The sequence below is a fragment of the Ovis canadensis genome, chromosome 15, assembly GCF_042477335.2.
Source record: "Ovis canadensis isolate MfBH-ARS-UI-01 breed Bighorn chromosome 15, ARS-UI_OviCan_v2, whole genome shotgun sequence".
NCBI lineage: Eukaryota > Metazoa > Chordata > Mammalia > Artiodactyla > Bovidae > Ovis > Ovis canadensis.
Window position 1 is genome coordinate 50,045,877 of NC_091259.1, and position 14,767 is coordinate 50,060,643.

The 14,767-nt window shown below is 36.5% G+C and overlaps 1 protein-coding gene across 4 annotated transcripts in view; it reads left to right on the plus strand.

The window, feature by feature from the left end:
* The window catches only part of RNF141 (ring finger protein 141), a 36,870-nt gene extending 23,280 nt beyond the window's left edge, over positions 1 to 13,590 (plus strand). For 2 of the 4 annotated variants that reach the window (XR_011249333.1, XR_011249334.1), the window contains exons 5-7: positions 5,277 to 5,384; positions 10,788 to 12,810; positions 12,898 to 13,590. Coding sequence is in view for 2 of the 4 variants with exons in the window: in XM_069554401.1 (XP_069410502.1) it covers positions 5,277 to 5,384; positions 10,788 to 10,938 (259 nt within the window). In the remaining 2 variants the exon portion in view is untranslated. Of the gene's footprint in view, positions 1 to 5,276; positions 5,385 to 10,787 lie in introns of all 4 variants that reach the window. The other 2 variants (XM_069554401.1, XM_069554402.1) reach the window with 1 other exon arrangement.
* The last annotated feature ends 1,177 nt before the right edge of the window (positions 13,591 to 14,767 follow it).

The following is a 14,767-nucleotide window of genomic DNA, read 5'->3' on the forward strand; positions in this document are numbered from 1 at the left end:
TTGTATTTTAAATTATTCTTTCCTATTTGTCTTTAATAGGATTGTTTGGTTTTCTAGGCTTGGGCTGTACAAGTGTTACTGATGAAATGCCAAATGAGTTTTAGAGCATTTTAGGTAGCATTTAGGCTTATCTTTCCTGTATTTTGTTAAGTTAATCTTTCAAAGACAGACATCTGATTTTGTTTTTCATTCCTTCCCTCTTCAAAACGGTGATTTTTTTTTTTTAATATTTTGAAAGTTGAAAATAGTATTTAATAGTAAGTAGTATTTACTAGGCTCTGTGGTAGAAAATGAAAGTAATACTTTTTTCGTATTGCAGTCATCTTAATGAGGAAGGTAAGAATGTTATCCTTTTTCATGTGCCGTCTAGACTGGGAAACTCAATGCGTAATTGGTAGGTTAGGGCTGCTGCTTGCCTTTGTATATTTTGGGTTTTTGTTTTTTTATACCCTGATATATTTAGTTCATAGGAAAAAAGAACTTTTCAGATTGAGTGGGATCTTGAGAGGTATTTATTTGATTCAGTCTTATATCTAGTACCTATTTCTAGTAGTATTTTATATTTACTAAGTACTTATAGGGTATTAGGCATTGTGAGGAGTACTTTACATGTATAAACTCATTGTGCTCTGTGCTTAATCGCTCAGTTGTGTTCAACTCTTTGTGACCCCATGGACTGTAGCCTTCCAGGCTGCTCTTCCCATGGGAATTATCCAGCATGAGTACTGGAGTGGGTTGCCATGCCCTTCTCCAGGGGCTCTTCCCAAACCAGGGATCGAACCCAGCTCTCCTGCATTGCAGGCGGATTCTTTACCATCTGAGCCACCAGGGAAGCCCTTTTTATAAACCCATTAAGTCACAGCAATCCCAGGGGAATACAAATATTGGTTCATTGCAGATGTAGCAACTTGAGGTTTAGACAAATGAATGACATGGCTAGAAACTGGTCTAGCGGAGATTCACATTCAGGCCTGTCTGGCAATACAGCCATGCTCCTAACCTCTGCATTAGTACTCCCTGGTGCATGAAGATCCTGTACTACAGTGCTTCTTAAACTTTGATATTCAGTGGTTTTGAGAAAAAGCTTGAGATTCTGTCAAGCCCTCAGGTGTTGTCACTACTGCTCACCCATGGATAGCACTTTGCATAGCAAGACCTACCATATTTAGCCAAGTGGTAGTCCAGCTTGAACATGAACACCTGCAGTTGTGTGGGACTCACTGCCTCAGAAAGACAAGCTTTTTGATACACAAATGGCTTTAATCGCTGTGTAATTTTCCCTTTTGCATAATTTTCCTTAGAGCAAAATCTGGCTCTCCTAAGGCAGCACAGCACAGATTCTAGAACCAAATTGCCTGTGTTGAAATCCTGGGTTTACTCCTTACTGTGTCACTTTGGACAAGTTATTAAACCTCTCTTTACTCAGTATCCTCATCTTTTAAAAGAAAATGACAGTAATATGGTCTACTTCATAGGACTCTTGAGAGAGTTAAGTGAGTTAGTATATGTAAAATACTTCGAACAGTGCCTGGCTCATAAAAATATATATCTATAAAAATTAACTATCATTGTTACTAATTATTACTGTTTTCTACTAATTTCAGTGACGGTACCCTCTGGAATTCCACCACACAAGTCTGTTCTCTCTCAGTTGTCAAAGACTTGAACACACTACTCAAATTCTCACTGAGCCTTTTGTTCTCCAGGATAAACATCCCCAGTTCAGCCTTTGTTTATATTGGTCTCGTCTATATCCCAGAGGCTTTTCTGGATGATCTTTTATCTGTGAATTTGGTTTTCAGAGTAGGGGGACAGAGAACTTAATTCTCCATTCTACAAGTGGTCTAATAAGGACAAACAGCAAGACTTTCTCCCTCCTTCTTCTGGTAACTGTACTGCTAGGAAGGTAGCAAAAAAATGAAGTGAACATAGCACGGCTTCCATTGGCTGCTTCTGTATCTCCTGTTCTTTCTTTTACCTCCATCCAGAATGCTGTTCTTTGTGGCCCTCTGCTCCTCAGTTTTAAACTCTAACCTTCAAAACCCTGTCTGTCACTCTCTATGGATTCAGTTATATTCTTTGCTACTGACAACCAAGTCCACATACTTAGACATAAACTGTAAGCTCCTCAAGGGCAGAGACCCCAGTTCTTTTGGATCTGGCACAACACATAGTAACTTGTTGTTGTTCAGTTGCTGCATTGTGTCTCTTTGCGACCCCTTGAACTGTAGCATGCCAGGCTTCCCTACCCACTGTCTCCCGCAGTTTTCTCAAGCTCATGTCTTTTGAGCGGTGATGCCATCCAACCATCTCATCCTCTGTCAACCCCTTCTCCTGCTCTCAATCTTTCCCAGGGTCAAGGTCTTTTCCAGTGAGTCAGCTCTTCCCATCAGGTGGCCAAAGTATTGGAGCTTCAGCTTCAGTATCAGTCCTTCCAATGAATATTCAGGACTGATTTCCTTTAGGATTGGTTGGTTTGATCTCCTTGCTGTCCAAGGGACTCTCAAGAGTCTTCTCCAGCACCACAATTCAAAAGCATCAGTTCTTTGGCACTCAGCCTTCTTTATGGTCCAACTCTCACATCTATACATGACTACTGGAAAAACCATAGCTTTGATTATACAGACCTTTGTTGGCAAAGTGATGTCTCTATTCTCTAATATGCTGTCTGAGTTTGTCAAGGGCTTCCCAGATGGCACTAGTGGTAGAGAACCTGCCTGCCAGTGCAGGGGATATAAGAGACTTAGGTTCAATCCCTGGTTTGGGAAGATCCCCTGGAGAGGGCATGGCAATCCATTCCAGTATTCTTGCCTGGAGAATCCCATGGCCAGAGGATCCTGGCAGGCTATACAGTCCATGGGGTTGCAAAGAGTCGAACACAACCAAAGCGACTTAGCACGCACAGGTTTGTCATAGCTTTTCTATTAAAGAAGAAAGCATCTTTTAATTTCATGGCTACAGTCACCATCCACAGTGATTTTGGAGCCCAAGAAAATAAAGTCTGTCACTGTTTCTACTTTTCCCTATTTGCCATGAAGTGATGGGACCAGATGCCATGATCTTAGTTTTTTGAATGTTGAGTTTCAAGCCAGCTCTTTCATTCTCCTCTTCACTTTCTGCCATTAGAGTGGTATCATCTGCATATCTGAGGTTGTTGATATTTCTCCCAGAAATCTTGATTCCAGCTTGTGAGTCATCCAGCCCAGCATTTCACATGATGTACTCTGCATGTAAGTTAAATAAGCAGAGTGACAATATACAGCCCTGACATACTCCTTTCCTAATTTTGAACCAGTCAGTTGTTCCATGTCTGGTTCTAACTGTTGCTTCTTGATTCACATACAGGTTTCTCAGGAGACAGGTAAGGTGGTCTGGTATTCCCACCTCTTTAAGAATTTTCCAGTTTGTTGTGATCCACATAGTCAAAGGCTTTAATATAGTCAGTTAAGCAGAAGTAGATGTTTTCCTGGAATTCCCTTGTTTTTCCTATGATCCAACAGATGTTGGTGATTTAATCTCTGATTCCTCTGCCTTTTCTAAATCCAGCTTGTATATCTGGAAGTTCTCAGTTCATGTACTGCTGAAGCCTAGCTTGAAGGATTTTTAGCATTACCTTGCACCTAAAAGGCATTTAAACATTGAAATAAATAGATATAGAAAAATTAAAATACATTAGATCCACACCCATCTAGGTTTTCATTCAGTTTCCCAATTTCAATTCAGAAGCTGCCCTCTTTTATGCATTGCTGAAGCACAGCATTTACTCTGTTACCACACCCTAATGATTTGTCTTTTGTAATACCCCTTAGACCAGGCTTAATTATGTCCCAGGTGAATTACTGAAACAAGGATCTAATTGGTGTTCCACTCTCTAGACTGTCCCTCATACTAGTCTCCCAGTTGATCTCCTAAAGCATTATTTCCATTGGGGGTTCACTTTCCCCTTGATTAAACTCTATCAAAACAAGTTTAAACTTACTCTTTTGACATACAAGGATCAGATTATCTCTGCTATGCTTAAGCAGTCTTTCATATCAGCCTGCTAGATAGACACGTTTCCCTACCTGTTTAGCTTTGTTTGTTCACATTGAATGTCCTCTATCGAAATCCTGTCATTTTTCTACCTTATCTTTCTGACAAATTTGAAACATACTTTCTTCCTTCTTTACTTAGCACTTACTACACATAATACACATTTGACGTTTGCTTATTTTCTATATACAAATTGACAGATTTTAAAGTACTATATCAGTGTCTTACATACAGTGGTATAAGCACAGCCAGGAATAAAAACATGTTAGAGGTAGTTTCTACAGTTAAGAAGCTTACAGTCTAGTGGCTATAGTTTGGAACATTTAATTTTTATATAATTATAAAAGCAATATATGCTTGATGAAGAAAACCTAAACATTACAGAATAGCACAAAGATTAAAAGCAAATTTAAATCACTTCAAGAAATATATTTTGAGAACCTAAGACAAACTCCTTATGAGTTTACAGTTTATGGATAGACTAACCAATAAACAGCCAATAAAATGCAGTATTTAAAACCTTTAGTTGAGGGAAATGTTGGTTTTTGAGAGCATAGAGAAGATGGTATCTTGAGTTGAGTAACTGAGGTTGGAGTTTGCCAAACTCCAGGAAAGGAAAACACCACATATAAAGGCACTTGGCTCATTCAGGGGCATTCTAAATTGTGGCTGGAGTAGAAGGTTGAACATCTCTTTTCTTCCTGAGATGAAAGAGCTCTTTGAGGACAGATACTTTGCATTCTATCTCTTTCATATTTCATATGGCACCTGAACCTTAAGACTAAGCTATTCTTTCATTTATATGCCCATTAGCTGCAGCAGCATAATATATAGACCCTGATGGCAGGGCCCATATTTTTGAGAGCTTTATATCCTGCATAGTGAATAAATCATATATTGGTTGAATTCATGTATAAAAATTCAATATGATTAAAATGGGCTAAGTTATTTTCAGAAAGACCTGAATATTTCCAGTTTTAGTCCATATTTTCTTTTAAACCATCTCAGGATTTATCTTCTATCCACTCTTTTCTCTACGAAATTTCCCCTGTAGTACTTCTTCCCTAATATGTATGCTGTACCTAAAATACAGGTTAGTTTACTCCATACTGCATGAGTCATGTTGTGCTTTACGTTGAGAGCACATACATCCTTGATTACGCTTTTTAAGCCAATGGAAAGAAAGTTTACAGCACAGTGACAACAGAGAACAGCACTGCTCCAGCTCATTTTTCACATTGCAGGGTAAAGCAGCTGACTGACGAGGAAGAGTGCTGTATTTGTATGGATGGTCGAGCTGACCTAATCCTGCCCTGTGCTCACAGCTTTTGTCAGAAGTGCATTGACAAGTGGTAAGTAATCTGCCTTCATGGGGTAGGCCAAGGTCAAATGGGAAAGTGTATGAATACACTTCAAAAAATGCAAATATATTGTAGTTAAGTATAAGAGACTTTGTTCTTTAATACTTTGGATTTTATGACATGCCTCCTACTGCTTAAAATATTTTTATACATAGTCTATAAAATGTGAGGATGTAGCTTAGTTTTGACGATTTACTTTTGCTGTAAAGAGGTTTGTGCCTGATTAAAGTCTAGAATAAAACATTTTTCCTTTCCTTCCATTTTTCTCCTCTTTTGTACATTTTTCCCTCCATATGTCATTAGAAAGAGTAATATTAATCCTTGAATACTGAGTATTGGACCTGAGGAGAACTTTAGAGAATGGCTAGTCAAGCTCATTATTTTACAAAATAAGAATCAAGCATTTAAGAAAATTTATCACTGACATATGGTAAACTATAGATATTTAAAGTACAATGTGATATATGTATATAATCATAAAAATCATCCTCACAATTTAGATAATGAACAAATCCATCACCCCCAAGTCACCTCATGCCCATCAGAAGGTCTCCTTCCACCAATCCCTCCTCCCGGTCCCCAGACAGCCACTAACATGGTTTCAGTCACTCACTGTAAAATGATTTGGATGTCCCATACAGTATGTACTCTTTTTTGGTCTGGCTTCTTTCATTCATTGTAATTTTTTCAAGATTTACTTTGTCGTAGTATGTATCAGTAGTCCCTTGCTTTTTATTGCTGAGTAGTATTCATTGTACGAATATACTGCAGCTTCTTTATCCATTCACCTGTTGATGGACGTTGGGTTGTTTTGAATTTTTGGCTGTTATAAATAAAGCTGCTGTATACATTTGTGCTCAGCTGTTTTTATGGACGCACATTTTGGCTTTTTTCTTGGATAAATACCTACAGTTGGGATGGCTAGATCATATGGTAGGTGTATGTTCAACTTTTTAAGAAACTGCCAGTTGTTTTGCAAAGTGGTTGTGCCATTTTGCACTCCAGTTTTTGAAAGTTCCAGTTGCCCTGCAACCTTGCCAGTACTTGGTATTTGTCATTCTGATTGTAGCCATTCTAATAGATGTGTAGTGGTATCTCACTGTGGTTAATTTGCCTTTCCCTGCTGACTGGTGGTGCTGAGCACTTTTCTTATGCTAATTTCCCATCTATATGTATTTCATCTGTGGTGAAGTATTCATTCAGATTCTTTTGCCCATTCCTTTTTTTTTAAATTGTATTTTGTTCTTAATTGGAGGATAATTACTTTACAGTATTGTGATGGTTTCTGCAATGCATCAACATGAATCAGCCCCAGGCATACATATGTCCCCTCTCTCTTAAACCTCCCTCCACCTCCCTCCCCATCCCACTCTTCTAGGTTGTCACAGAGCACCAGTTTGAGCTCCCTGTGTCATACAGCAAATTCCCACTAACTATTTTACATATGGTAATGTATATATTTCAATACTATTCTCTCGATTTATCCCACCCTCTCCTTCCCTGACTGTGACCAAAAGTCTATTCTTAATGTCTGTGTCTCTTTGCTGCAGTGTTCACTGAAGCACTGTTTACAATAGCTAGGACATGGAAGCTGCCTAGATGTCCATCAGTGGATGAATGGATAAAGAAGTTGTATATACACAGTGGAATATTAGCTATTAAAAAGAATGAATTTAAGTCAGTTCTAATGAGGTGGATGAACCTAGAGCCTATTATACAGAGTGAAGTAAGTCAGAATGAGAAAGACAAATACCATATATTGATGCATATATATGGAATCTAGAAAGATGGTACTGATGATCCTTCTTGCCCATTTTTTTACTTAGTTGTTTTTGTATTAAGTTTTGAGAGTTCTTTATGTGTTATGGATACATGCCCTTTATCAGATATATAATTTGCAAATATTTTCTCCCACTCTGTGATTTATCTTTTCATTCTCTTAAGAATGTCTTTCAAAGAGTAGAAATTTTTAATTTTTATGAAGTCCAGTTTTTCAATTTGTGATTAATGAATAGTCATTTTAGTGTCATATCTAAGAAATCTTTGTTTAACCCAAGATCACGAAGATTTTCTTCCATTTTTCCTTCTAAAAGATTTATTGTTTTTAGGTTTTACATTTAGGTCTAGGATCCATTTTGAGTTAATTTTTGTATGGTGTGAGGTATGGATCAAAAAATTTTTATTTTACTGTTAATGGCTTTCCAGTTGCTCCAGCACAGTTTTTTGAAAAGACTGTCTTTTCTTCTCTAAAATTGCCTCTGCTCCTTTGTTGAAAATCAGTTGTTCAAACACAGGTGAGTATTTCTGGACTCTCTTTTGTTCCGTTGACCTATTGTCTACTTCACACCAATTTCATATTACTTTGATTAGTGTAGCTTTGTAAGTCTTAAAATCAGGGAGTGTTAGTCCTCCAACTTTGTTCTTTTTCAAAGTTGTTTTGGTTTTTGTAGATCTTTTGCGTTTCAGTGTGAATTTTATAATCAACTTGTCAATTTCTACCAAAAAAAGTCTATAAGAATTTTGACTGGGATTGAGTTAAATAATTTGGGGAGTGTTAAGTTGGACATAGTGACTAAACAATAATAAAACTTCCTAACAATATTAAGTCTTCCCAACCCACATCTCACTATGTTTTGCCATTTATTTGAAAGTGAAAGTAAAGGTCGCTCAGTCGTGTCCAACGCTTTGTGACCCCCATGGATTATACAGTCCATGGAATTCTCCAGGCCAGAATACTGTGGGTAGCCTTTCCCTTCTCGAGGGAATCTTCCCAACCCAAGGATAAAACCCAGGTCTCCCACAGGTCTTCTTTAATTTCTGTCATCAATCATAGTTTCCAGTGTTGCACATCCTTGACAGATCTATCCCTAAGTATTTTATAATTTTTATGTTACTTTAAATGTTATTTTTAAATTTCAAGTTTTGATTATTGTATTTCTATATACTAGAAATAAGCAGTTTTGTGTATCAGTCTTATATCCTGCAACCTTAATAATGATTTATTTATTAGCTCTTTTTTTATAAATTCCATAGAACGTTATTGAATGACAACAAAACATTTTTTGAGAGAGATTTTTTTTCTGGATATAAAATTTTAGACTGATAACAGTTTTTCTCTCAGTGCTTTAATGACATTGCTCCACCATCTTCTTGCTTACAACATTTTCAGTGAGAAATCTGCTCTCATCCTCATCTTTTTTCCTCTGTAAGTAATGTGCCTTTTTCCCTCTGGCTGTTTTTAAGGTTTTTTTCCCCTTCATCTCTGATTTTCAGCAGTTTGATTTTGATGTGCCTTAGTTTTCTTCATGTTTCTTGCACTTAAGATTCATTGAGCTCCTTGGATTTGTAGGTGTATAATATCATGAGTTTTGGAAATTTTTCAGCTAGTATTTTCTTAAACATCTTTTTCTGTTCTCTTTTGTCCCGTCTCCTTCTGGGACTCCAGCCACTAGATGTACTAGACCACTTTTGCACAGCTCACAGATGCTATTTTGCCTTATTTTTTGAGTCATTTTCTCTGTGTTTAATTTTGGATAATTAATACTGCTATATCATTTCAAAATCACTGATTTTTTTTCCTGCAGTCTATTGCCATTAATCCCACTCAGTGTATTTTTTTATTCAGATATCTTAGTACTCATCCAGAAATTCAAGTTTTTAATATCTTCCAATCTTTGCTTAATATGTGGTCTTTCCTCTAGCTTTTTAAATACATAGAATACAGTTATCATAACCTTTCATTTTCTTGTTGCTGATTCTGATGTATCTGTCAGTTCTGGATCAGTTTTGATGGATTGTTTTCTTCATTTTGGGTTGTATTTTTATGCTTCTCTGTATGAATGGTAGTTCTTAGCTGGGTTCCAGACATTGATTTTTTACCTTTTGCGGTACTGGATATTTTTGTATTCCTATAAATATCCTTGAGCTTTGTTCTGGAATATAGTTACTTGGAAACAGTTTGATCCTTTTGAGTCTTGCTTTTATGGCTTGTTAGGCAGGACCAGAGTGATGTTTAGTTTAGAGCTAATTATGCCCTGCTGAGGCAAGCCTTCAGAGTAGGGTACCCAATGCTCCATGAATTACAAGGTTTTCCACTCTGTCTGGTAGGAACAGGCAATGTCCAGGCCCTTTGTGAGCTTTGGTTACTGTCGCCTCAAATCCTTTTGAGTGATTCCTGGGCTTGAGTAAGTTTCCTGACTCGCACACACTGATCATTACTCTGCTGAATATGTCTACAGGGGCCTTCAGTAGACTCTGGGATTCTCCCTTTGTGTAGCTTTCTCCTGTCCAGCACTTTACCCTATGAACTAGCTGTCTTGGCATCCTAAGAGTCTCTGCTCTTGTCTTGTCAACTCAGAGAGTCTGCCAGCCTCCATCTGTTTCCCCTGCACTCTCTCTGGCACGGAAACTCTCAGAGGCAGTGAGCTGGGTAATTATAGGGCTCACCTTGTTTTGTTTCCCATCTCTCTGGGATTATAATCCTTTGTCATCTTGTGTTTAGTGTTGAAAACCATTATTTCATGTATTTTGTCCAGTGTTTTAGTTGTTTTAAGTGGGAAGATAAATCTGGTCCCTTGGCCAGAAGCAGAAATCAACTGTTTTAAAATTGTGACTTTTGTGCACAGAAGAGCACAGATAATTATCTTTAAAACTATCTCTGAAGATCCAGAAATGAATCTGCTCTACTTTCACATTTAGTTTTTAGAACAGATTTCTAAATTTTTGCACAGAAGCCAAAGAGCAATTGATATAATTACTTTGGTTTCAGATTTCACTGAACAATAAAGAGAAAAATATTTTCCCCTCTGTGACATGTTTCTGGCTCAAATATGCTATTTTTAAAATTTCCAAAGTAGTGTTTGACAAGAGAAAAAAATCCCTTTGGAAAACATAATCTTATTTAAGTGATTATATATAAGCTTTTTCCTCCCCCCAAAATTATTCTGCATGTAAAGTTCATTTTATTTTAAGCCCTGAATGCTTCCATTCCATTGTTTATAGCAGCAAAAGATAGGAAAAAATCTAGATGTCCTTCCTTCAACGGGAGATAAGTTAAATGAATTATAGCCTATCCAAACAGTGTATTTTGAATAGGCAGCTGTAACATGTGCTGATACTTGTAAAAAAGAGCAGTGATGTGTAGACACACACAAGCTGGTCATGGCTAGTCTGTCTCTAGAAGAATATAGAAAAAACTGAAGAATATGTAAGAAACTGGTTAACAGCAGTTGCCTCCAGGGATAATAAAGATTAGGGTAGGAGGAAGAGATGTATTTTTCACTATACACTTTTATGCTATTTCCTTTTTTTAAAAAGTACATGTATTACATTTCAAATTCATTGTTTTAAACAGAAAAAGAAAACAAACTATTCTTTATTTCATTTCTCTAATAGGAGTGATCGGCACAGGAATTGCCCTATCTGTCGCCTACAGATGACTGGAGCGAATGAATCTTGGGTGGTGTCAGATGCACCCACTGAAGATGATATGGCTAACTATATTCTTAACATGGCTGATGAGGCAGGCCAGCCCCACAGGCCGTGACCTCCTGGTGAAGTGTTCCGTTGCTGGTGTGGGCTACACATACTTCAGTCATGGGGAAAGAGGGCAGGGATATTGTGGCACAGACACAGCAATTCCCCCCACCCTCTTATTTTTGCTATTCTGATAGTTTGTCCTTTTATTTGGATAAACTTTCCCTGTCTTCCATTTGGGATAAACTAAAATTTGCTACCATTTTAGACCATATTTTCCTATTATTTGTCTGTTCTAATACATATTAGGACTAATTGCTCTTGAATTCTTTGCTGAGTTAACAACATTTCCAGGGGCTTCTGAAACACTTACTTTTCAGGGCAAGAGTATTCTGGAATGTATTTAGTTAGGTTTAAAATAAACCTTGAATTTTAAAAAGTTGTAGCCATGTGAGAGAAAATCTTAACTGAAAATGTATAATACATCAGAGTGCATGTTACTACTTAAATTAGTCTTTCTGCTGGGATCTAAGGAATATGTATGCCCCCTTGTGGTTGACTATTGCTCTTTTAATAGTTTTTACTTGAAACAATCCCTAATTATTTCCGAACTTTAACAGTGTGTTTTGGAACTACATGTTTTTTAACTTATGTGTTTTTTCCCCCCATGCTGTGTAATTTGGGTGAAGACTATGAATTAGGGCAGGACTTTGCCTTGTAAATGGATTTCTGCTGGGGAGTCTTCTTGGCTATTCTAAATGCTTTCCTACAGCTGGGAAACTGTTCTAAATAGCTTTTGTTAATACTTATTCATCCTGGAGATTCAGATGGAAGTTTTTCTTCATCATAGACCCTAAATTTTATGTCCAAATTATGATAAGTCTTTAACATTGGTTTATGGTGCTTTTATTTTCTTAATTTGAAGGCATCTTCCTGAGGTCCTAGAGTCTTCAAATTTCTTAGATTAAGAAAATAGTATGTAGCCTTTTAACCATATGTACACAAAACACTCCTGAAAATTAGGAGATGACTTGACTTTCTGTTTCACTGTATTTCATTTGAAACGCCAGGAAAGAGTATAGATAGGGTGTTCAGCAGCACTTGAGCCATTTTTTTTTAAATTTTGTTTATAAAGTAAAATATTATTTTATGCTACGCATTAACATTTCAGCATATAATAAACTAGGGCCTGGTGTCTTTAAAAAGTGTTTTAACATTCCACATTATTTTCTGATTTATTATTGGTATGTTACAAATATTAGTATTTTCTGAAGTACCAAAGCATACAATTTAAGTTGCTGCTTATTGACGGCAGAATTTTTGGATACTGGGGGCTTTAATCAGAATGCAAATTAAGTTTGTTTTAGGAAAAATGTCCAACCAAATGTAGCTTGGATTTTACCCCCTAATATAATACTAATAATTGGTTGACTTTCCTGATGGAGGCAGCTGTTTATACAAGAGGAGTGCTGGGGTCTCGGTCCTGTCGGCCTGGCAGTGCACTTGATGGCTCTGTGACCTGAGAAAGCCCCTTCCTCCAGTTTGCAGGCTCTTTAGAAACTGACTTTATCTGTGGTGTTCACACTTTCTTTCAGCAGCAGAACTGTTTTTTTCCCAAGTAAAAATTATACTCAAAATCTCAAAATCCCTACACACACATGCTGCACACACACACACACACACAGCCCCCATACCCCAACCCTGCTCTGTCATTTTCTCATTATACATTTCCTTATATAAATTTATGTACCACAATAACTAAATATTTATGAAGTCAGCCAACAAAAACATGTTAATGCACTGGTGAATACAAGTATATCGGAATTTGATGAGTAACACAGTTGCATGATGGGACTTGTTTTTTTTTTTTTTTTTAATTTTTTTCCAAAAAAAATTCAATTAAATTCAAGTCAAAATCCAGACCTCTGATTGTCCTCCATAGGTTCCCCAGTGCTCCATGGAACATATTTTGAAAACTTGGAGATAAAAGTCTTTGGAGACTAAGTCTTCTAAAATATGTTCCATGGAGTACTGTCTTTATGGATTTGCTGAGTCTCATTCAGATTGCCCAATTTAAGAATGTTTTTGAAAATGAATAAAATTTCTTTATAGATTTTTGGATTTTTCCAGGTATAGCCAATGATTTTATCCCCCAAAATCCTTCACATTTCAAGGAATTATTTTTCATAGTGAGCCCAGTGACTTGATGTTGCCCAAACCTTTTTATTTTCCAATATAAGCTCCAAGACACTAACTGATACTGTGAAATATATTTTTACTAGCCTTATCAAATAAATGAGCACAGTTTTTTGGTCACTCCATTAAACTGGGTAATAATTCTTTAGATGTGAATGTTAGGTAGGTTCTACTGTAATAACTAATTGTAAAAGTTGTAAATTTGTTTAATGGATGAAATGTGTACTTTTTGTATTCTGTACAGCTTGTCTTTTTTAAATATTAAGTACTTAAATGCATTTACTATGATAGGAAATATGTGTGCCTTCTAGGATTTATGAAGCTGTTTCATGAACTCTTAAGAAATTTGTAAGTTATAAAGTTTCCCTGTCTTAATAACAAAGGGTTTACTCATAATACTGTAGAACTTTAGTTTGAGAAAATGGATTTGACTATGTACTGAATTTAGAAGTTGAAGATAATAGTATCTGTTTTGTTCTTGATGCAAACTGATGTATTGTGCAATAAATAATCTTTAGCAAGTAAATTTTAGGTAATTGAGATTTTTTTTTATTATGTAGTTTCACATTTTTATATACCAAGTGTTTATATTCCTTAGAGGACTGCTTTGTGTTGTGTTCTGGCAGATTGTGCTGTTTTTGTGCTATGTTTTAAAACACTTCAAATTAGACTCGATTTACTTATACCTAATATAGGTAATAAGGCTGCTTGAAAGTATCTTTTGGTTCAGTGATTTTTATCATTGAGAAGTTGGATTCATTAAAAGGCAGTCCAAAGAATTTGTATTTTTAACTGTTTTTTTCTTAAGTCCAGCTTACTTTATCTAGGAGTAAGAAAGCTACTTGGAGATTAGAGAAATCAGGTGACCCACCCACATTTATAAAGGACATTTACAATGACAGTATAACATAAACAGCAACAGATGGTCATTTGTTTTCATGTCTTTCTGTTACCCTACTGGATAGTAAAAATGATAAAATACTTCACCCTGTGGTGGTTTTGATATTTTACCTTGTAAGATCATTTCTAAGATAAAAGAGTGGGATTAGAGAAACAGGCTAGAATCTTAGGGCTGAGAACGGGAAAACCGTTTATAAGAAGGAGTAGCAGTTTATAATTAATGTGTATCATCATGGAGAAGTACACATTTTGGTGTCAAAGACATAAAAGCCTCCTCAGAGATTTATTTTTCCAATCTTGCAGCTGTTTATAGTCTAACTCTGGCATACTCTATCTCCCTAATAAGATATTTCTTTAGAGGTAGAAGGTTTATAAAAATTTTCAAGGAACTATGTCTGATAAGTGTTCCTTTTATTGCAGTTAGTTATACCTGTTTTTTATAACAGTCATAGTTTTTAGGTAGAGAATACCTAGGTTTATTACCAGTGTATCACCTTCAGTTGCGTCTGCAATCTCAGAAAATGATCAAAATATTTCACCATCGCGGCACTCAGAAACAAGTAAAGAGAAAGCCATAGGGATGTGCTTTTAACTCTGCCTTATCCAAGGTAAGACAAAGTAAAGGTGCAGGACAGGCCTTGGTAGACACCACCCCAGGAACTGTGATTGGTTTTTATGAGGCACAGAACAATAACATTGATCATTTCAACAATGCAGTTTCAAGTAATGATGTGAACTTGAGCCCTTTAGAGTAAGCATGTCTCAAAAACCATTCTGCTAGAAGGGTGGGCTAGTGTACAGTT